Here is a 23,577-nt window from a genome sequence, read left to right as displayed (position 1 = left end):
GGTCCTTGTTGATTATCTATTTTATATATGGTAGTGTGTATTTTGAAGAAGGCAATGGCACCCTACTCCAATACTCTTGCCTGGAAAATCTCATGGACGGAGGAGCCTGGTAGGTTGCAGTCCATGGGAACACGAAGTGTCGGACACGACTGAGCAACTTCACTTTCACTTTTCACTTTCATGCATTGGAGAAGGAAATGGCAACCCACTCCAGTGTTCTTGCCTGGAGAATCCCAGGGATGGGGAAGCCTGGTGGGCTGCCGTCTATGGGGTTGCACAGAGTCGGACACGACTGAAGCGACTTAACAGCAGCAGCAATGTGTATTTTGTTGTTGGTTCAGTTGCTCAGTCATGTCTGACTCTCTGCAACCCCAGGGACTGCAGTATGCCAGGGTCCCCTGTCTTTCACTATCTCCTGGGGTTTGCTCAAACTCATGTCCGTTGAGTTGATGATGCCATCCAACCATCTCATCCTTTTTACCTCCTTCTCCTCCTGCCCTCAATGTTTCCCAGTATCAGGGTCTTTTCCAATGAGTCGATTCTCCGCTTTAGGTGGCCAGAGTATTGGAGCTTCAGTATCAGTCTTTCCAATGAATGTTCAGGGTTGATTTCCTTTAGGATTGTCTAGTTTGATCTTGCTGTCCAAAGAACTCTCAAGAGTCTTCTCCAGCACCATAGTTCGAAAGCATCACTTCTTCAGTGCTTAGCCTTTTTTATGGTTCAACTCTCACATCTGTACATGACTACTGAAAAAACCATAGCTTTGACTGTCCAGACCTTTGTTGGAAAAATAATATCTCTGCTTTTTAATACACTCTCTAGGTTTGTAGTATGTATATTTTGAATCTAAAAAATGATACAGATGAACTTATGTACAAAATATAAAGCGACTCACAGACATGGGAAAGAAAATTGTGGTTACCAAAGGTGAAAGGAGGGTATAAATTAGGAATCTGAGATTAAAATATCTGCTATTGTGTTTCTTCAACAGCCATTTTCCTGTGTCAGAAATTGTTTCAGGTCTCCAGCACTGTGGTTTAGCAAAGGGCAGTCAGTCCAGTTGTCTTACACACAACACACGCTATTTTTGAGGGGTGAGAAGTAGATTTATTAATATAAGAACACTTATAAGAGATGTAAGCAGTAAAGAGAAGGGATTCTGTCAAGCTATTTTTTAAGTCCTTTGTAGAGTGGGTGCTGCTGGCCCCATACTGCTATGTGTTTAACGTTTGTTTATTAGTATAGATTTTCTTCCTTTCTTCTCTCGTTTGCTTGAATTCCTGTCTCTGCATAACCAGACAGCTCCCTGTTCAGTTACCCATTCAATTCATGCTTTCATTCAATCATATACATTTTATACTGTGATGTTGCAGGCACTAAGCTATATGTGAGGAATGAAAGGGAAATTAACTGTTCTCATAGACCTTCAGATGAATGAGATAGACAGATGTTAATTCAATTAACTAATAGTGTTATGAATATCATTAGTTCTACATTTGCTGTTTTAAGTAGATATCAGCACTTGTTGGAAATTTGTCAAAAAGAGGTGGTAAGTATAGACTGGAGAATTCATTCATGAGTAAATGCATAGTTGCTGCAACATATATTTTCTTTGCTTGTAAAAAGTTGCGATTTCATTGTTCTCTGCTTTCCTCTTGAAAATTGAGATTGGCAGGAACATAGCATTATTGTGCATTCATCACATGTAGCAAGTTTTGTTTGGAACTAGTGTTTCTCACAAAAAATGTTTTAAAGTTGAAATGTTGGAATTTTTAAGGAAAATGAAAGAAGACCTGCACTTTGTTGATTATCATACATAGTGAACCTGCATTTCTTTTATACTGGCTTTTGCCTGGAAAGAACTCTTTTCCACCTCCACTGGGGAGACATTATTCTGACTTGCCTCTTGACACTTCTAAAGGTAGTTCATAAGACATGCAGCGCGATGTGGTTGGCGATGCAGAATTTCTGGGGCAGGTCCAATCATTGTGCCCAAAGGGTAAAAAAACAAATGCTTCAGGAAAGCTTATTTTCCTGCTTTTCTGTCAGCCACGCAGTCTGCCCCAACCTTGTGGGTGGGCATAGTGAATGGTCTGGATGAACAATTAAAATATAGATGCTCAGAGGGCAGCTAGGCCAGAAACATGCTGGGTTCATGGCCTTAGCATTCAAAGGTGGCTAGAACAATAGCATTTGGTCTTCAGCATTTACTAAATATGGAATTGGAGGCTCAGATATTTTTCTTACTTTTCTAAGACCATTCCTCCCCTGTGGCTCAGCAGTAAAGAATCCTCCTGCAATGCAAGAGATATAGCAGGAGCTGCAAGTTCAATCCCTGGGTCAAGAAGGTTCCCTGGAAAAGAAAATAGCAACCTACCCCAGTATTCTTGCCTGGAAAATCCCCTGGACAGAGGAGGCTGGTGGGCTACAGTCCATGGGGTTGCAAAGAGTTGGACATGACTTAGTGACCAAACAAGACCATAGATGATAACCCATATCTCTTATTGACCACGACCCTGTACTCTGTCTGTATCTAATTTTATGAATGAATTATATAATATGCTCTTTGAGAAAATTATTTTGCTCTGGAGTTGTATGATGGGCTGACACACAAGGGGAGACACTAATATCTTCCAAAAACTGAGCTCCTAGGAGGTTCCAGATACGGGCCAGGCACATATATGTATTGCCTGAAGACAATGTAAGTCATGTTGAGTAAATGTCCATTCTTGCTAAATAGCAGATGTCTGCCCTTATGAATGAGCAGACACACATTCAGTGTGACCTAGTAAGTGAAAGCATCATCCTTTGAAATTCCAGGAAAGAAGGCTGTGAAGTAGCTACGTTCCCTTGAAGCTATCGAGTTGTATCCTATAGCATTTTCTTGTGTTCAAAATATTAAAGTAAGCCAGAAAAGCCTCAAGGCCCCAGAACTATGGCAGGAAGAGCAACCCTTATGAGGATGCTCCTATAAATATTAATCAGGAGGGACCTGGGATGTGGGGCCAAGATGAATGCTATCTCTGGGCCCCCCAGGGCCTGGCAACTGTCTCCTTAGAGCTGTCATTGCTTCTCTTCAGTAAAATGCACACACCAGTCATCCTCAGTTTTGACAGATGACATGGTAGGACCAGGGCCTCTGCAATCTAGGGCAGGGCCAGGTGAGAGGGTGTCACTCGTAAAGGAAATCCACCATGAATATTCATTAGAAGGACTGATGCTGAAGCTGAAGCTCCAATACTTTGGTCACCAGATGTGAAGAATTGACTCACTGGGAAAGACCCTGATACTGGGAAAGACTGAAGGCAGGGGGAGAAGGGGCTCATGGAGGATGAAATGGTTACATGGCATTACCAACTCAATAGACATGAATTTGAGCAAACTCAGGGAGATCGTGAAGCACAGGGAAGCCTGGCATGCTGCAGTCCATGAGGTTGCAAAGAGTCAGACACGACTTAGGGACTAAACAACAACAGAGACCCAAGACAGCCTCCTTAGAAATTGTCTTCCTCAGGACACCCTCTGAACATCTGGAGTAGCGGACTTGGCCTTTACTGGCTCTATGAACACATAAATGACCAGGATCCAGTTCTATTTTCATTGGAAATATAGGAGAGGGCTCAGGTGAGTAAGACTGTCTGGGAAAATTACAGACCTTAGCACTACTCAGAAAGCTCAGTGACTTACACTGTATTACTTAGAAATATGTGGCTAAATCACATAGTTTCATGAATTTAGTTTTGCAAGTGAATTTTTCTAGACTTCCGCTTCCTTATCTGTGTGGCAAGAGGGTTGAGGTGAATAAAAAGTGAAAGTTAGTTGTAATGATATTTCTGTGCAGTAACACAATTTCTAAGGAGGCTGTCTTGGGTCTCTGTTGTTGTTTAGTCCCTAAGTCGTGTCTGACTCTTTGCAACCTCATGGACTGCAGCATGCCAGGCTTCCCTGTGCTTCACGATCTCCCTGAGTTTGCTCAAATTCATGTCTATTGAGTTGGTAATGCCATGTAACCATTTCATCCTCCATGAGCCCCTTCTCCCCCTGCCTTCAGTCTTTCCCAGTATCAGGGTCTTTCCCAGTGAGTCAATTCTTCACATCTGGTGACCAAAGTATTGGAGCTTCAGCTTCAGCATCAGTCCTTCTAATGAATATTCATGGTGGATTTCCTTTACGAGTGATTGGTTTGATCTCCTTGCTGTCCTTGCTGTTCATCTAGAGACTCTAGTTCTTCCTCGCATTCTGCTGTTGGGTGGTATCATCTGCATACCTAAGGTTATTGATATTTCTCTATTGTAGTATTCAGATTATCTTTGTGGGTTCAGGAATGGCTGCTAGTGTGTGCATCTGTCTATCCTTATTTATCACCCTGATTGCATCTTCTTGACTAGCTCTATCTGGAGATAGATGTGACAAATTAAATCATCTGGCATTTTGCCTTCTTAGTCTTCTCAGAACATGTACCCTCTTCTCATCAGAGGAAACAAAGGCAGAGGGCTTAATTTCAAAAAATGTTCTATTTGGACACAAATGTGAAATGCTGGGCTCAATGAAGCACAAGCTGGAATCAAGATTGCCAGGAGAAATATCAATAACCTCAGATATGCAAATGATACCTCCCTTATGGCAGAAACTAAAGAGGAACTAAAGAGCCTCTTGATGAAAGAGGAGAATGAAAATGTTGGTTTAAAACTCAACATTCAAAAAACTAAGATCATGGCATCTTGCCCCATCATTTCCTGGCAAATAAATGGGGAAACAATGGAAACAGTGACAGACTGTTTTTTGGGCTCCAAAATCACTGCAGATGGTGATTGCAGCCGTGAAATTAAAAGGAGCTTGCTCATTGGAAGAAAAGCTATAATAAATCTAGACAGCATATTAAAAAGCAGAGACATTACTTTGCCAACAAATGTCCACCTAGTTGAAACTATGGTTTTTTCAATAGTTATGTATGTATGTGAGAGTTGGACTGTGAAGAAAGCTGAGCACCAAAGAATTGATGCTTTTGAGCTGTGGTGTTGGAGAAGACTCTTGAGAGTCCCTTGGACTGCAGGGAGATCCAACCAGTCCATCCTAAAGGAAATCAGTCTTGAATATTCACTGGGAGGACTGATGCTGAAGCTGAAACCTCAGTACTTTGGCCACCTGATGCAGTGAACTGACTCACTGGAAAAGACCCTGATACTGGGAAAGACTGAAGGCAGGAGAAGGGAATGACAGAGGATGAGATGGTTGGATGGCATCACCAGCTTGATGGACTTGAGTTTGAGGAAGCTCCGGGAGTTGGTGACAAACAGGGAAGCCTGGCGTGCTGCAGTCCACTGGGTCCCAAAGAGTCACACGTGACTGAGCAACGGAACTAACTGAACACAAATTGGACTTCATTTCAGGCATCTGTGGGAAAAGGAATTTTTACCTTCACTTTCTTTGAGGTTAATTTCCAAATCATGAGTGATGAACCCACCAACTATAAAGGCATCAGATTTTTCATAATGAAGCCTCATTTTCTGTCTACTTCTCAGAGAAATGGAAATGGTTTCAATGTATATTTACCTTAATGTGTAAAATAAAGAGCTGGTTCTTTTTCCATAACTGATTGTTTTGCTATAAAATACTCCTTGTATAGTCCAGAGGTCTATTATAAAGCGTAAGAAGTGTTGCCAGTTGCAAAATGGATATAACTTGGCAAAAAGAAAAAGCAAATCAAACTGAAAGATAGCATATGATATGGTCAGTGTGATTATTATGAAACATCAAACCAAACCAGCAAATTGACTTGGCTACAGGTTCATTTGTTCAGGCAAAATGGTTGACCAAGTGCCAATGGTCTCCCTGCTCCTGTGCAGAGGAAAGACCCCACTGAGTTCGATTAATCTGTTCCGAAAGGGTCTAGTTTAACGATAGTTCAAAATTCGTGTTTAAATTTGCCCATGATTAAAAAGTAGCTCAGTCGGTAAAGAGTCTGCCTGCAACGCAGGAGACCCGGGTTCGATCCCTGGGTCTGGAAGATCCCCTGGAGAAGGAAATGGCAACCCACGCCAGTATTCTTGCCTGGAGAATTACACGGACAGAGGAGCCTGGCAAGCTACAGTCCATGGGGTGGCAAGAGTCGGACATGACTTAGCAACTAAACCACCACCACCAGCAAAACTAATTACTTTAGGTCCAAAATTGTGCTTCAGACTACCTTGAATAACATGTAAGTAGAGCAAACTCCAGGAGATAGTGGTGGACAGAGGAATCTGGCATACTGTAGTCCTTGGTGTTGAAAAGAGTTGTATACAACTTAGTGACTGAACAACAGTTTTTCCATCATGCTGGTCACTTTAATTCATTAGTCTGTCTCCTTGTGCTTGAAAATTAAGGTTATGTGGCATGTCAAAGGTTCATGGTTTTGAAATCTATGAAAATAATATGTTATTGGAATATTAGAGAAATATAATGTGTTGTTGTTGGGGTCTTTTAAATAACATTTCTAGAAAGAGCAGTCATTTAAAGTATTTTTGAGAAGAGCAGTTTTGAGGTTCTTTTCAACTGTTTCCTTCTCTCCACTCGAAAAGATTTCTATTATTATACCTTAACCATGCAAGACCATAAATCTATCATACTGACCACTAGCCTATATGAACCATTCAGGCACATCATTTTTCTTTGTGCCCTAAGCCATGAAAATAACTGATGACTCCCAAGCCTAACAGAGTCTTCTGCGTGACTCCCTGTACCTTCATTTCATTTGATGGAAGAAAGCCTGGGGGTGAATAGGAGTAGGTAATTACCAAAAATAATACCAGACCCATTTAAGTAATTTTCCAGGAAAATGTTGAAATGTAAAATGTCTAGTGAAAACATGATTAAGGAGGAAACATAATCTATGGATTTCAAGTTGCCATGGGAACACTCACAGCCCCCTCTAGTGAGCAGATACGTGGGTGATCCATTAAGTCTTTTTTTTAATAGAATATAAAACTGCATTGGTCATGTTGACTCACAGTTTGTTCCTGTTCTTGCTAATTTTTGCATATTTTATCATGCTTTTTCCCATAGGCTTTGAACCAGAGTTTTTTCCATGGCCCTTGGGGTTCTTTTCCAAGTCTCTCAATGTATTTCATGTGTTAAGGGTTGTGAGCACCAGCACATCTGTTAGGTTTTTCCCAGACCCACATCCCCAGGGTAGGAAAGGAACAGGGACCTGTGGGGACCCCCTAAGTGAATTCCTTGTGTTATTGTTTTGGTTTTTTGCTCTTTTGCTCATATATTAAGAAATAATATAAACTCAGTAAGACGGTTTCCTGCTCTGTAATATAGAAAGTTTGTGTGCAGACTGATCATTTATCAAATACATATTACAGAGAAAGTTAAATGACATTGTAGAGAGAGTTGGATTAAGGTAGCTGGAACTCAGCCTTCTAGCACTGAGCCATGGCTTTCTATACTGTGGGAGCTTCTATACGTTTATGGACAGAGGTATATTGGGGGGAGGTATTTATGGTGGGATGTATATTGAGGGGAAGATAAAAGAAGTCAAGTTGTTTTTCTTCTGTTATAAATGTTATGAAATGTGCACTGTATTTTAAATCTCTTTGAAAAATATAGGTAATCAACGTAATAGAAATATGTGAGTATTTTCCAACAGACACTGATGTAGCTATGATTACTGCTGGGATAGTCATATTCCTAGGCTCTGTGTTTTTTTAGTGCTGGCCATTGAACAGGTTGCTGACACACTATTAGTTAATTTTTGTCAAAAATACTTAGTTTCTGTTATTTTCATGATCATGTTTGCAGCTTATTCCTCACATATGTCTTTTACACATTTCTCTGATTATCAGAGGAAAAGATGCTCAGTCAGATGACAAATATACTTGTAAAAAGATAAATATATACACAGTAACCTTTGACTTTCTCCTTAAAGTAATGGAAAGAAAAATATTAGGGCCATAAAGTTATATTTATAACTTTGAGTATTATAATGCAGAATTTTAAAAAGTAGCTGCCTGACAATGTTGCCTATAATAATGGTAGTGAAAATTTCAACAAAGAGAATCCCTCCTGTTACACATTTTGAGAATTCCACTCATTGATTTTAATTGCAAAGAGATCTGATGACTACAAAAAAAAAAAAAAGAAAAGAAAAGAAAAGAAAACTGAATTCAGATGCTCTGCTTTCCATATTTACATTTAATGATTCCATCCTCATTATGGTCTCCTTTCTTTCTCTCAACCCCTCTTCTGCCCACCAGACACTGCTTGGACCTCAGTGCAGCATAACGGCTCCCACTTGGTCAAGGTCAAAAGCTTGAATGGAGAAAGCCCCCATCCAGTATTTTTCAAGTACATAGCCAGCATGGACCAGCTCCAGACCATCATTGACTATGCTGACAACTGCCAACAGGAGCTGACTTTTCACTGCAAGAAGTCAAGACTTTCAACTCCCCAAGGTGAGTAATCAGAGTAATTAGACATCATGAGCTTTTGTCCCCACAGGTCACAATGGCTTGCCACAGATGCATGAGAATCTGTGCCCATAGCACCCAGGTCACAATCTGAGATACTTTTTCTTGGAGCAAAGACCAAAATCTTTGCCCAAAGCCATAAATGATCTGAAGTTCCCTCCCATCCCTAGACCCAGCTGGGCGACTGAGCAATAAAAGCCTCTTAAAGAGGCCCCTGGAGGGCTCAGTACTCACCTGCCATAAAGGGCAGGGACATCTCAATCCTGTGGTATCTTGGGAAGCATTGCTAACAACAACATGGCTTACTTATCTGGAGGTGATTATTTGGTGAGATCCTTTTTCCTACACTGAATGTGATTAGTGTCTTGGCTAAATATTAAGTAGGGAAAAATATTGGTATCACCAGTTCTTTCACATGATAAGTGCTAGTAGTTTATTTTACATATCTTTTCTTCTTTCGAAAATTTTTGTTTTTGATTTTCTATTTTCTTCCTTTGAAACACCTCATTTTGTTGGAATGTGCAACCTGCCTGCATGAAGCATGAAACTGCTTGGTTTTCTGGAGGCTGGCCTGGCGCTCCTCTGATCAGGCATCTGGGGATTGGAATGAGCAGAGAGTGCTAGGCAGGTCCTCAGAGTTCAGGCTTGTCACTCAACAGCTATGGGACTTAGGAAATCATTTTTTCTGAGTCTTTAAGGCTAAGGCACTAACTCTGCTAGAACCTAATTGCACCATACCTATAAATGGCATGAAGTAAATGCTACTTATTTGCATCTCTCTGGTTTATTGAATTTATAGTTAGTGCTAGTGGGTTTAGTGCTTACTGTTAGCTGATTGCTAACTAGATTGCTAATTAGATATTGCCAAATAGATCACTGAACTAAAATTCTATGTTCCCAGAAGAATGAGAAAGCTGCCTCAGGGAAAATATTGTTCATGGATTCTCTGACCAGGGAAAACAAGGCAAAGACATAGTAGCGTTGAAACCAACCACTAACAAGGCCATAAAACAAAGCTACCCAGTGAGCCAGGGAGCAAACTCATACACAGAAGCAGAAGGTCTATTCCAGAACCTGGACATGACTGAGATCACCAAAGGATTCCCACCTGGAAGGCCAGTGTCTATTTGTATGTGGTTACTCAATTGTTATCCCTTTCATATAAATACATAAAATAGCATCGCCACTACCACCAACAGGTATTCAAATGCGTATTTAATTGAGGCTAGGGGAAAAGATGGAAAGAGAAAAGACTTATAAACTTGATAAACACCTACTAAAGAAGCAAAATAAAGGACTTCATTAAATATACATGCTCAAGTTATTTGCATTTCTTATATGCTGCTGCTGGAGAATTTTTAGTACAAACTTAATTTAACAAATTCACTGCAGACCTGCATATTTCCAGATGTGCTTAATTAAGGTTGAGATGAGGCAAGCAAATAGTGTAGCCTTAAAATTTTTGCACTAGTTTGTTCGGTATTATCAATAGACACAAATGAGCATGCAGAGCTTTGATGTTACACTTGTGTGGAAGGAGTGAAAACAACAAAGCCTGGGTCCCTCGTTGCTGCTGTTTAGTTGTTAAGTCTTGCCTAACTCTTTGCAACCCCACAGACTGTAGCTCCCCAGGCTCCTCTGTCCATGGGATTTCCCAGGCAAGAAGAGTGGAGCAGGTTACCATTTCTTTCTTTAGGGGATCTTCCTAACACAGGGATCAAACCCACATCTCATGCATTGCAAGCAGATTCTTTACACTGACCCGGGGTCCCTCCGTAGATGGCTGCAATGTGAAACAGCACAAGGGGACTGCAGTATGGGAAGCAAGTAGCTTAGGAATTTTATAGGACAGATTGGGGGCCATCAGTCAAATTTCAGCCTTATCTCAAGACCCTCATATTCTCAGAAGTTATCAGGAGACTGAGTGGTGGTGGTCATCTTGAGAGGAGATATAACAAGCCTGGGTTCTCAGTGCAGCAGCCCTTGTGTTGATTTTGATTTCCAAGAGGGCTGGGGAGGAGCAGTGAGCCTAGGATCTTGCTCCGGTCCTGGAACATTTTTCCTTCAGCATCTTTAAGGTCTCTGTGTTACAGATAGTTTTGGGGATATGATTACAGGTGGCTAAAGCGGAAGTTGTGTGACTGTGTTGACTTTAGGAAACCATTCCATCACCATACTATGAATGCTTCAGGTCATTGAGGAAGGTAGCAGTGGCTGGTGAAGACAGTGACCCACAGGCTAAAATAATTGAGAAAGTGGAGCCGTGAACCCTGGTCATTGGTATCTTTCCTGTTCCTTTTCATTTCAGCCTCTAATTTTTCTTCCTGTTATTCCTAATGCTTTCTTATGCAAATTCTCTAGGTTACTCAAAGGAATTTTGAATGGAGCCACATACATTTTGTACCTTTAAGAACCCTTAATGGTTCTCATTTTAGCGAGACAAATGTAAACACAGTTGTGCATTTGCATATAATGATTTCTTTGCTCTTCAATCAATGAAAGAAGATGTTGAATAATTGCATTTTTAAGATGGAATTTTGAAAAATACCTATTAAATATTTATTAAATATTAAGCTGAAAAGATCTTCCACCCCCTAGAGATGTTTTCAACACATTTAAAAAAATGATGGTTGATACTGATTTCTTGGCTCACATTGCACCCACTGGGCCTGCAGTGCATGGTAATGAATGCAGTCTATGTGTTTACAAGCTGGGAGGTTGTCAGCAGAAGCAAAAGTCTTATTGAATAGGGAGCCATAATGAGCAGTGGCGATTGTAAGTTACGAAGAAGCTGCTACAGATTCTTGATGGGGGCGTGATGGGGACAACTTAAGAGTGTGAAAAACACAGGCATCTTTACAGATTTAATGTCACTTCCATTCTCTGCGCCCCCCCCGCCCCGTGCCCTGAATCTCTGTTTACGAGGGACTGTTTCCTTTCCACCTTCCTGTGTGCTCCACCTTTTCTGAACATCCTCCTCCAGGTGCTCTATAATCCCACAGTGGGGTTTCGGCAGCATCTTCAGCATAAACAAGCAATCTTGCAGAGCTGATTGCAGAGCTTGACAGGAGCTCTCTCCTGTCACTTATGCATTGTACTGAGGAGTGGGTTTTGCTGAAGAGCCACTCTGTAATTGTCTCGGATTTGTCCAAACCGAAGGCTCACTTCAGGCATGAAGAAGGCTGATTACTGGCATTTCTTTAGTTTCCAAACAGAGTAACCCATTTAGTATAAGTACGTATCCCCAAGAAACTTTAAAGATATGCTAGGAAGTGCCAGTGTTTTTAGCTAATACGTAAAGTGAAAGAATTCTCTATTTTGCATAAATGAAACATTTTAATCACATTTTATTAATAGGATCGCAAACAGATTTTAGATTCAATGTATAAATTACTCTGGTGTCTATTTTTATGACAATTCTTTCTTGAACATTATTTCTGCAGAAATGATGTAATTGGAGTCCTCAGGAGAAATATGTAAATATCATACTTGAATGATTTAGGGACAATTTGCTCATTTTCTGATAAAAGAAAAAAAATGGTTAATGATGATGTGACTTGACATTAAAGTATATATTTTTAAACAGTTGGGAGTCCTCCTAAAGATGATCCTATTGCAAAGTTAAAATATAAAATATACTTCTAAAAGAGTCTCTCTATGCTTTAAATAAAGAGGAGTAAAAGAACTATTTTGGGGAGGCAGGTTAGTGGGGGTCAAAGTAGGTGTCACCTTTCTCATACTTGTCTTTCAGATGGAACCCCAGTGAGCTGGTGGGTTGGAAGAACCAATGAAACACACACTTACTGGGGAGGTTCTCAGCCTGATGCTCAAAAATGTACTTGTGGATTAGAGGGGAACTGCATTGATTCTCAATATTACTGCAACTGTGATGCTGACCGGAATGAATGGTGATTTCCATATAATTTCCCTGTGCAAACTGTAATTTTTTTGTTGCTTAAACTATGTACCTTAGGCAGACATTGGACATGACAGTACAATAAAGAAAATAAATTAAAGTATGCCCTACCAACTTAAAAGTATAAGCTGTGATGTGTATAGTGTCATTAATCAGGAGCCTAAAATATTAGGTAGCTAATTTTGTTTACCGGTGAATAACTAAGCATGTCTGTTCTATTTTTCTACTAAGACAAAATAGGAATGAATGTTTCTCATTCACTGAAAGTGAAATATAAGAATTCTTAAAGTTAATTCAGTTAATAAAATGACCACCGCATGACTCACCTGGGATTATTTACTGACTTTCTTAAACTTCAAGCTGATTTCTTGAATGGCCACAAAGGGGAAACCAGACAAGGCCTTGAGTCCATGAAAGAGAATACAGAGAACACAAAATTCTCCATGCAGCTGAAGGTCTCAGAAGGCTACAAACCCCCAAAAAGTGAATGAGGACAGATCTTCTAGTTAGCACTCTGAATAGAAAAAAAAAAAATCTCCCTGAAAACGCATGTCTACAGATCTGCTCTCACACAGACTTGGTGCCCAAATTGACATAACTTGGATGCTCCTTAAATTGGTTAACTTGGCCACTGGTTGGCAGCACCAATGGCTCATCCTAAGATAACATGATATTCTCACTGGAGACCTGCCCTCCCCCTTCACACAAGTCTCACAAGATTCCTACAAATAAAATGCTACCAAACATGAACTCACAATCCAGGGTTATACAACACCAGAAGACACAGTTGAGAGGCAGAAGAAACACCAAAGAGTAGATCCAATGCCTAAAAATCTCAGATTATGGATATGTTAAAAACATAAAATAAATATGTGAGCTGCTCAAAAAATTAAAACTGGAATTGAAACATGAGAATCTTCCTGTTAACAAAGAAGTCTATGATTTACCAAAGAACCAAATGAATGCTTAGAAATGAATATACTATCATATATATCAATATATTAGAAATATATAGAATATATTGGTAAATTCTTTATTGATATAAATATATATATTCTTTATTGATACAAATATATCAATATTAGAAATGAATATATTGTCATTAGCAATGACAGTATTACTCAGTTTAAAACTTTGGGATCACATATTAGTAGAAAAGGTGTGTAAATTAAATAACACACAAAATGAATGGAGAAAAACAAAATGGGACCTACGAAAGTGGTGGCATTGAAGAGTCATGTGAATAAGATCAAACGTGTGTGATTAAAGTTTCAGGAGAAAAGATTTGAGGTATAATAATTAAAAAGAGGCAGTACTCAAAATAGCTGAGAAATTTCCAGATTGAGAAAATATTACAATACCAAGCAAAAAGTAAATGAATAAAAGTAAATCCGTATCTAGACACCCAGGTGAAATCAAAGAACACTAAAGAGAATGTTTAAAGGAGGAGAAAGGAAAGGAAGACTCTTTAAAGGAAAGACAGCCAGACAGCGGACCTTCCCTGACCAGCCCAGAGCTCAGCCCACAGAGGGTGGAGCATGCCCCTTACAGGGCAGAAGCGATATATCTGTCAGACTCCCAGTGTTTACCAAGCTGATATTTTAAGAAGTGGGATAAAATTAAGATCTAGACAAACAACACTGGAGAAATTTACCAGCAGCAGACTCCACAAAAGGGATTTTTTTTTTTTAAGCAAACCATATTTTTTTAATCACAGGCCACTAAAAAGTTCTGTAGCATCTGTGAGATTTATTTAAACAGTTGCTAGGAAGAATTTGTTTTCTCAGTAAACACAGCAAACCTTAGACAAAGTTTTTTGATCGAGTCTTTGGCGGCGTTAGCATTAACACATGAGACCATTTGCTTCATTGTGATGGTCTCTAAGTTGACCGATTATACCAGCAACTCGTCAACCCATTAACTATTGCAATGTTACCACACTTAAGCATTTTAAAACTTCATGATGCTGTTTTTGCTATTGTTTGAAATTAAGACTTAAAAAAAAAAAAAAAAAAAAAAACCCTCACGTAACCAGGACTATTTTTGACAAAACAAAATAATGTAGAAATCTAAATGTTCTCCCCCTACAGCTTTTAAGATGAAATTACACAAAAGGGACTTTTAAGAATGATTTTCAGAATGAAAGAAAGTGATATTACAAGGAAGGTTTCAGAAGCAGGAAGAAATATTGAGGAAAAAAATTGTAAACATAGAGGTGGAAAACATGTGCTGATAACGTATGACTATATGTTTGAAGCTGAAGTGTAAGAAAGCAGTCAGATCCTATTAAGAATGATGATTGTGGTTTACAAAGGCACTAAAAGACTGCTTAGAAATAAAAATATTGTTGAAATTTAAACTTGTTTTCTAAATATTTATTAGAATTAAATTGCTTAAAGTGTATATATTGAAATTTATGTAACCCTTAAAAAATTATTTCAATTCAGCAGAGGGAAGAAAGAAAAAAATGGGATTTTAAAAACAGTTAATGCAAAAGAAGATAGAGCATGAGATTGAAAAAGAAGAGAAAGCAACAAGTCTGAGATAAAAATGTGTGAACAATCATGCACAATAAATGTGACAAAAATAACCATTTAGATCCAGATCTACATCTTGTTTGTACAAGTGGAAATATTGAAAGCAAAGAATTACCAGCTAAATATCACAAAGTCAGCAAATTTTAAAGGTTTTTTTTAGGTGGACTAAGATCACTGTTACTATGTAATGATACTACTTAATTTCACCAGAGAAAATTAACAATCCTAAACATGTATGCTTCCAATAAAAATGACTAGAAATATATATAGAAAAAATTTGACAGAACTGAAAGAAGAAATTCACAAATCAACCATGATAGGAATATCTATTTGTAATTGGTAATCAAATGAACAAAAATTAGTAAGAACATAGAATATTTTCAAATTAAGTTAACAGCTTGATTTGTTGGGAAAATAAAATTATAGAACACATAATTTTCTCAAGCACTTGTGGTGCATTTCTGCAAACTGATTTTCCCAATGTTCCATAAAGCAAAATTCAAAAACTTTCAGTGTAGTTTTATCCTATGGACAGTTTCTCTGATAGCAATGCAATTAGGTTAGAAATGAATAATAGAAAGCTGAAAAATATATATGAGTTAATTCAAAACCGCCATTGAAAAGATTGGAAACAAGGAAATAAAGATTATATTACCATAGAAAATGTGGTTGTCAACAAAGAAAACCTAAGAGAACAAACAGAAATATTATTGAAATTAATGAGAGCTTAGTAAGACTACTTACTGAGTCGTAGAATAACTGAATTCTTATCAAGAATGTGTTATAAGAAAGTCCTATAAAAACCAGTTGCAAAAGCAACAAAATAGTAATGTATCTTGAAATAAAGATAGCAAAAATATGCAAGACTTTGATTAAAAAAGACTTTAGAAAACTTTATTTTGAAAATCAAGAAGACCTAAATAAATGGAGACATCACACTGTTGCCATGAATAGGAAATCTAAGCATCTCTCCTCCAAATAAATTTCTTGATTCCATTTAATGCCAAACAAATGCTAGACATTTGTTTATTATTTTTAAGTAGTGACAAAATGGTTCTAAAACGTATTTTGGAAAAGAATGGTACATAAATAGTTAAGACAACTATGAAGATGAAAACAAGGTGGGGAGACCAGCCCTAGCAGACATGAAGAAGTCTTAATGATACCTCAGTAATTAATACAGCATGACTTAGCCAAAGGGCTGAGCCAGTAGAATAGCAAAACCCGATAAAGAGCTTGGAACTTTCAAAGTATGTAATTCTGGGTGATGAAAACTGTACTGTCACCAGTCCCTCTTTCTCCCTAGTGATTATAACACTTAAAGTTGACACAGTATTTCTCCCCTGCAACTTTCCCAACAACTCAAAGTTCTTAAAGCTCTATTATACCTCAAAAATATCTAACGACAAACAGCAAACAGTAAGAATTTCTAAAGCAATACACTCTCTGAAAAAAAGTGAATTTGGGAATTCTCTTACAAATGTTTAAAACTGTTGTGAGAAATTTTTGTGCCTAGAAATGCAATCTTTACAAATTTTTGGAAAAATTGAAAAGCAAGAAAAGTGAGATATAATCATAAATTAGGCAGTTTTGAATGAGTCTGGTGACCATAGCGTTGCAGAGTTGAGCACAACTGTGAGACTGAGCGTGAGCACGAGCTGTTGATCATGAGTTACAGTATTTTGCATAAAGCATGGGCAATTGGGAATGATCTATACTAATAAAGGATTTTGAAGTAAGAATTGTTTAACATTTTCTCAGATTCAGGGAGGTACTTTATGATATTATCTACCTTAATACACACTATTTGCATTATGATTTTTTAAAGATTTTTTAAGTTTGTGAATGCATTGTTAGTGTTAAAAACAGAACTATAGTGTACCTTTTTCCTATATTAGCATAGCTTTTAAAAGTTTCCTTAAAATTCAAAGTTTCTCAATAAAGAACTAATACACTTACATTTTTCCTCTAAGATACCTGCCAAAATAGCAGTCATGGGAATTAAAATACTTATTTGTAATACTTACTGATATTTAATGCCAGGAATTAATTTGGTGTGCTAGTCCTGTGTTTATAACAAAATAACTTTCCATACTGATCGCCCTGTGATTCAGTGGCACCTTCTAGCTTGTGATCCCAACAAAGTCAGGTGTTTTGTGTTTAGATGAAGCTTGTGTGCTTCTCTCGGCAGCAGTCGCAGGGATTTCCCCAGATTAAACCATGTGGCTTAATTCAGTCTGATTTTTTGAAGCAATTTGATTTTTAACATTTGTTTCTTCAATTTTAGGTGTTTAGTTCCTATTTTTCATATCTTACCCCATGCACTGCCAGTGGCTGTGCTCAAATTTTTAAATAACACATCAATCTTAATAATTTTTAGTTTTCCAACTTACAAGAATATTTTGATGCCTAACAGCACTGGAATGATTAACTATTAAGTTAAGAAGATTTTTTTTTTTTTTTGCAGCAAAGCTGTGAGGTGACCTGCACTATTTTTGATAATGCTTCAACTTATATAAATACATATATAATTTGGAACAGTTACTATATATATGTATATGTATATATATTAGTGACTGATGATTTTGTAATTGTTAACAATGAAAACTTGCTAGGTTCTACACAGAACAATAGACAAACCAGTATTTGTCCATAAATTAGAAGTACATATGTAATTGAAATATACAATGAATAATAGGAACAGCTTACAGAAACCTTTCTACTTTGTCCAGAGAGGACATTGGCAGTACAAACAGCTTACCAACCAGGTCCTCTGGCTTTTGTTCCAGTCGTTAAATTGTACTGAACCACAGATTTTAATATGTCCCCAAATAGTCACTTACATGATGATATTATTGTTATTTCTGTTATTTATAACATCCACTAGGTTTCTGGGGGACATTGACAATGGGTTTTCTGTTCACTTCCCCAACACACAGGGCATGACTAATAGAGGATGTGTAATAAGTGTTTGTTGAATGAATGGATGGTGAAAATCATTGGCAAAGCACTTTCCCATGCATTAGCCCATTTATTAATTTTAAGAATACTTTGTATCATATCTTCATCATGGTTTTGAATCAGTATTTCGTTTTAATTTTATTTTTCAATTCAAGACTTTAACAAATAAGGAAGTGCCTCATAGCCACAGTAGCAATTTCTGAAACTTTTAGTGAAAAAAAAAGGTCCAAAAATTGAAAACCTATTTCTTGTCAGTCAGATGGTTTTGGTTTTTGTCTTTTGCTTTTTTTTTTTAAAATCGAGGCAGACTACTCTTGCCTCTGTAAATTTTACATTCCAGTATGACACACGGCTGAATTACAAACAGCAATAAGCTGCTTAATTGCATTGAAATGTAATTTTATGTCTGTTCCTATGACCACAATTTTGGACCTGCCTGCTTTCTTCCCTATGGTCCTGTAGATGAGCAAAGGTCTCTGGTCGTCAGAAGACCTCATTAGTATGTTTGTAAGTGTTCAGGTGAGCTGTTTGATTTCCCTACTGTTACATGTTTACAAATTTAGCTTAATATCCCTTGAACTGCAATAAAATGCTTTTACTTTTCTGTACATTATTGAGAATAATGTTAAGGTGGTTGTGTTTGTTTTCTAGGACCAGCGACACAGTAGTTCTTTCCCATAAGAAGCACCTGCCGGTTACTCAGGTTGTGATGAGAGATACAGGGCAACCACATTCTGAAGCGGCTTATTCACTGGGTCCTCTGCTCTGCTCCGGGGACAGTAAGTAGTGGCAAGAGGAACTGCCTTGATCCCTGCTAATGTATTTCAGTGTTTTATGAGAAATCTAGCTGCCTGGGTTCATAGAATCACTGTCTATCCTGATAATCTGTACTTCGTTAGGAATGTATTAACCTATAAAATAAGTGTATATTGCTAATATAATTGAAAAAAATACTACCTCTGGATTATGCATTTTTATATAGCATTTAGGGCTTCCCACGTGGCACTAGCGGTAAAAAATCTCACCTACCAATGCAGGAGACATGGGTTCGATCCTTGGGTTGGAAAGATCCCCTGGAAAAGGGTATGACAACCCACTCCAGTACTCTTGCCTGGAGAATTTTAATCCCGTGGGCAGAGGAGCCTGGCGGCCTAAAGTCCATAGGGTTGCAGAGTCAGACATGATTGAAGTGACTTAGTACACAGGCACACATATAGCATTTACATCATATTCTGCTGAAACATTCATGGAATTATTTGAAATACCATGTAACTTGTTCAGCAAGCATCTAATATGTACCTACTAAGTATAAGACATTTTGCTGAAGGCTGAGATGCCTGAAATTGGTAAAATAATGAGAAAATGAGAGGACAGAATCCATCAAGTATCAGTTCAGTCCAGTCGCTCAGTTGTGTCCAACTCTTTGTGCCCAAAGCACGCCAGGCCTCCCTGTCCATCACCAACTCCTGGAGTTCACCCAAACTCATGTCCATTGAGTCGGTGATGCCATCCAACCATCTCATCCTCTGTCGTCCCCTTCTCCTTCTGCCCTCAATCTTTCCCAGCATCAGGGTCTTTTCCAATGAGTCAGCTCTTCGCATCAGGTAGCCAAAGTATTGGCACTTCAGCTTCAGCATCAGTCCTTCCCGTGAACACCCAGGACTGTTCTCCTTTAGGCCAGACCGGTAGGATCTCCTTGCAGTCCAAAGGACTCTGAAGAGTCTTCTCCAACACCACAGTTCAAAAGCATCAATTCTTTGGCACTCAGCTTTCTTTATAATCCAACTCTCACATCCATACATGACCACAGGAAAAACCATAGCCTTGACTAGATGGACCCTTGTTGGCAAAGTAATGTCTCTGCTTTTTAATATGCTATCTAAGTTGGTCATAACTTTCCTTCCAAGGAACAAGCGTCTTTTAATTTCATGGCTGCAGTCACCATCTGCAGTGATTTTGGAGCCCAGAAAAATAAAGTCTGACACTGTTTCCCATCTATTTCCCATGAAGGGATGGGACCAGATGCCATAATCTTAGTTTTCTGAATGTTGAACTTTAAACCATTTTTTTCGCTCTTGTCTTTCACTTTCATCAAGAGGCTCTTTAGTTCTTTTTCACTTTCTGCCATAAGGGTGATGTCATCTGCATATATGAGGTTATTGATATTTCTCCTGGCAATCTTGATTCCAGCTTGTGCTTCCTCCAGCCCAGCATTTCTCATGATGTACTCTGCACAGAAGTTAAATAAGCAGGGTGGCAATATACAGCCTTGACGTACTCCTTTTCTTATTTGGAACCAGTCTGTTGTTCCATGTCCAGTTGGAACTGTTGCTTCCTGATCTGCATATAGGTTTCTCAAGAGGCAGGTCAGGTGGTCTGGTATTCCCACCTCTTTCAGAATTTTCCACAGTTTATTGTGATCCACACAGTCAAAGGCTTTGGCATAGTCAATAAAGCAGAAAGAGATGTTTTTCTGGAACTCTCTTGCTTTTTCGATGATCAAGCAGATGTTGACAATTTGATCTCTGATTCCTATCTATGCATTAATGCCTTTTGATAGTTCTGAATATTTACACTAGAAGACTTGATGCTCTTAATTCCACTTACCCCTCCAACTGCAACTTAATTTCTTTCATATCTTTCACTGTCCCTAAATAACTGAAATAAAATAAGAGTTCTATCTTTAATTTCCCTACTTCTAGTCTCCCTTTAATATAAGACAGATATTGTCCTTCATCACTCCTCGGAAACTGAGGTCACTAATGAGAACTCGACATTGCTAAGTCCAATTCTTATTCTCTGATTAATATCTGAATTGACCTGTCAGCCACTTTGGAATTCTCCCATGATTCCCTCTTCTTTAAGTCACTTTCTTTACTTGGTGGCCAGCATACCACAAAATTCTGGTTTTTCTTCCCTTCTCTCCCTAACATTTCTTCATCTCGCCAGTGGGGTAATGTTGGGGTTCCCCAAGGCTCTATTCTCTGCCCTCTTTCCTGTCTATTCTCCACTGGTGGTCTTTTCCCATCATCTCATGGCTTTAAATACTGCACAGATGGGATTCATGAAGCAATTATCTCAAGACTCTGAAAAGCAAACAGTAGTAGGGAACAGAAAGCAGAATTCACCATGTACTTTCCTCCAATATCTCTTAGCCATGGGATCACAAATGGAGAGAGTTCCAGGAGAAGTCCTCTAGTCCTGATTGGAGGAGGGGACAAGGAGCTTCAGTCAGTGAATACAGGAATCTCATCCCTCTCCCCCTTATCTCTGTTTTCTGAGGTTCCAGTTCCCAGGCAACCCCATGGCAACAGTGGCAGAAACTGCCTCAAGAGCATGCAAGAGCCAGAGCTCTGAAAAAGGAATTTTCTGCTCTGGACAGGGCAGCCCTGACTCCCAAACAATGGCAGACTCACGTTACTTTTGTTTTCTTTCTCTGTTCACCCATCACTTGGCAATGGATTTAGGTACAGGAACAGAAGTAAATAGGAAAGCACAATAAAACAGGCTAAATAGAGCCCTAGTTTTCTGGCTGTGTGCATGAAGAGAGAGCCCCAGGGAACTGGAAAGTATTGGAAGAGCATAGAGAGGAAAGAGTTCAAGAAAGTGATGTTATAACTTGTTTATGAAGTCCTGGGTTTACCTCCAAGCTACACATGCCTCAGACTGGTCCTAATTATAGACCAAGGATTGAGAATGAGTGAAGAAGCTATCACCCAGGACTCAGACTGGCCACTGTGTGGTGCAAAGGTGAGGCAGATCTGAAAAGTACTGCAAAAACTGAAAACTAGACTGCCATAGGCGCCATGGACCACAGAGCGAAGGTTGAAATGTGTGGGCAGATCATAACCAGGCCTGAAAAATAAAAATATCAACATACTCCTTGAATTAAAGCTCCCAGTTTGTTAACATAATATTGTTAATATCTAGAAAATAATCCAAAATTACTTAACATACAAAGAACCGGAAAAATCGAAGTTTGCATAAGAAAATGTAATCAATAGATAACCAATAACACAGAGGTTAAAATTAACTGATAAAGACTTTAAAACAACTGTTACACAAAAACTGGAAGGAATAATAATAAATGCTTTTGAAACAAATAGAAAAAGAGAATGTTTCAACAAAGAAATAAGCTATATAAAGGAGAGTTAAAAGGAAACTTTAGAACTAAGAAGTATAGCAATGGAGCTAAAAAGATGCACTGGATGGGCTAAGTAGAAAATTTGAGATGAAACAGCCAGGGCCTTGAAGATAGATAAATAGAAATTATCCAATCTAAGCAAAATAAAGAAAAAAAGACTGAAAAAAATGGATAGGGTCTCAGGGACCTGTGGGTTAATAATTAAAAAATATATATAATATTCATGCAAGTGAATTTCCAGAAGAAGAGAGGAAAAAGTGTTGGTCCTGAAAAAACATTTGAAAATATAATGGCTGAAAACTCTCCAAGTTTGGCAAAAGAGAAACTGGGAAGTTGAATGAATCTGAAACAGGACAAACTCAAAGAAATTCACATCTAGACATATTGTAAGCAAACTGATGAAGACTAAAGACAATGAGAAGAATTTTTTGAAAGCAGCCAGAGAGAATAATAATGTGTTGCCTATAGGAAAACACCAATTCAAATGACAGTAAGTTTCTCATCAGAAATATGGAGGCCAGAGGAAATGGAAAAATATTTCTATTTTGAAAGTATTTTCAGTTAAGAATTCTGTGTTCAGCAAAAATATCCTTTAGGAATGACAGTAAAAGTTTTAAATATCTCCAGTGAAAGAAAACTAAAAGCATTCATCACCAGAAAGCATCCTTTAAAAGAATTTCTAAAGGGAGGTTCTTAGAAAGGAAATGGTATCAGAAGGAAATTTGGAACTTCAGGGATAAAACAATCAGCATCAGAAATGGTAAATACCTGGGTAATTTAATAGGTTATTTTCCTATTCAGTGATTTAAAATGTATCTGAGGACTGAAAGCACAACTCTATCTCACAGGGCTTTTATTTTATGCAGATGTAATACAAGTAGCAACAACATGAACAGGAGTAGATAAGGGTCAAAATTGTTTCCAAGGTTTTTACAAATCACTTAAAGTGGTTAAAATATAGATTTTAAGCAGACTGAGAAAGTAAGTATATATATTTTAATCCCTAAAAGAATCAGTTAAGAATTTGCTACAGGCAAATACAAATAGAATACTGAAAAGTATTCAAATAATCCAAAAGAAGGCAGAAAGGGGGAAACAAAGAATGAAAATTATGACAAATAGGAAAAAATAATGAAATGAAGAACTAACATATCAAAATTTGTATTTAATATAAGTGGTCTAAATAAACTCATAAAAGACACTCTTAAGACTTACCTGTATACTGTCTATAAGAAGTTCAATTCAAATATAATGACATAATAAAAGAAAATGATGGCAAAAGATATACTACACAAACACTGGAGTTTCTATATTAAAATTTTTACTTGAAAGCAAAGTAAATTAATAGATATAAAAAAGAACTAGGAGACCTAAAAATCTTAAATATGTGTGCAAATAACTGAGCTTCAAAATACATACAGCAAAATTTGACAGGATGGAAAGGAGAGATAGAAAAATGCATAATTATAATTAGAGTCTAATGCTCCTTTCTCATTAATATATGGAACTAATAGAGGGAAAGTTAGTAAGGGTATGGAAGACCTGAATGACACCAGAATCCAACTG

General features: G+C 38.0%; 1 protein-coding gene across 2 annotated transcripts in view; it reads left to right on the top strand.

The window, feature by feature from the left end:
- LOC101123612 (contactin-associated protein-like 3) overlaps positions 1-23,577 on the top strand; it is a 236,926-nt gene that overhangs the window by 172,061 nt on the left and 41,288 nt on the right. For both annotated transcript variants that reach the window (XM_042243184.2, XM_027964384.3), the window contains exons 13-15: positions 8,241-8,438; positions 12,205-12,361; positions 18,519-18,646. In XM_042243184.2, the coding sequence (XP_042099118.1) occupies positions 8,241-8,438; positions 12,205-12,361; positions 18,519-18,646 (483 nt within the window). The remainder of the gene's footprint in view (positions 1-8,240; positions 8,439-12,204; positions 12,362-18,518; positions 18,647-23,577) is intronic.

The sequence above is a fragment of the Ovis aries genome, chromosome 2 (assembly GCF_016772045.2).
Source record: "Ovis aries strain OAR_USU_Benz2616 breed Rambouillet chromosome 2, ARS-UI_Ramb_v3.0, whole genome shotgun sequence".
NCBI classification, from domain to species: domain Eukaryota; kingdom Metazoa; phylum Chordata; class Mammalia; order Artiodactyla; family Bovidae; genus Ovis; species Ovis aries.
The sequence above is the reverse complement of the archived record's forward strand: the minus strand, read 5'-3'. Positions and strand labels throughout refer to the sequence as shown.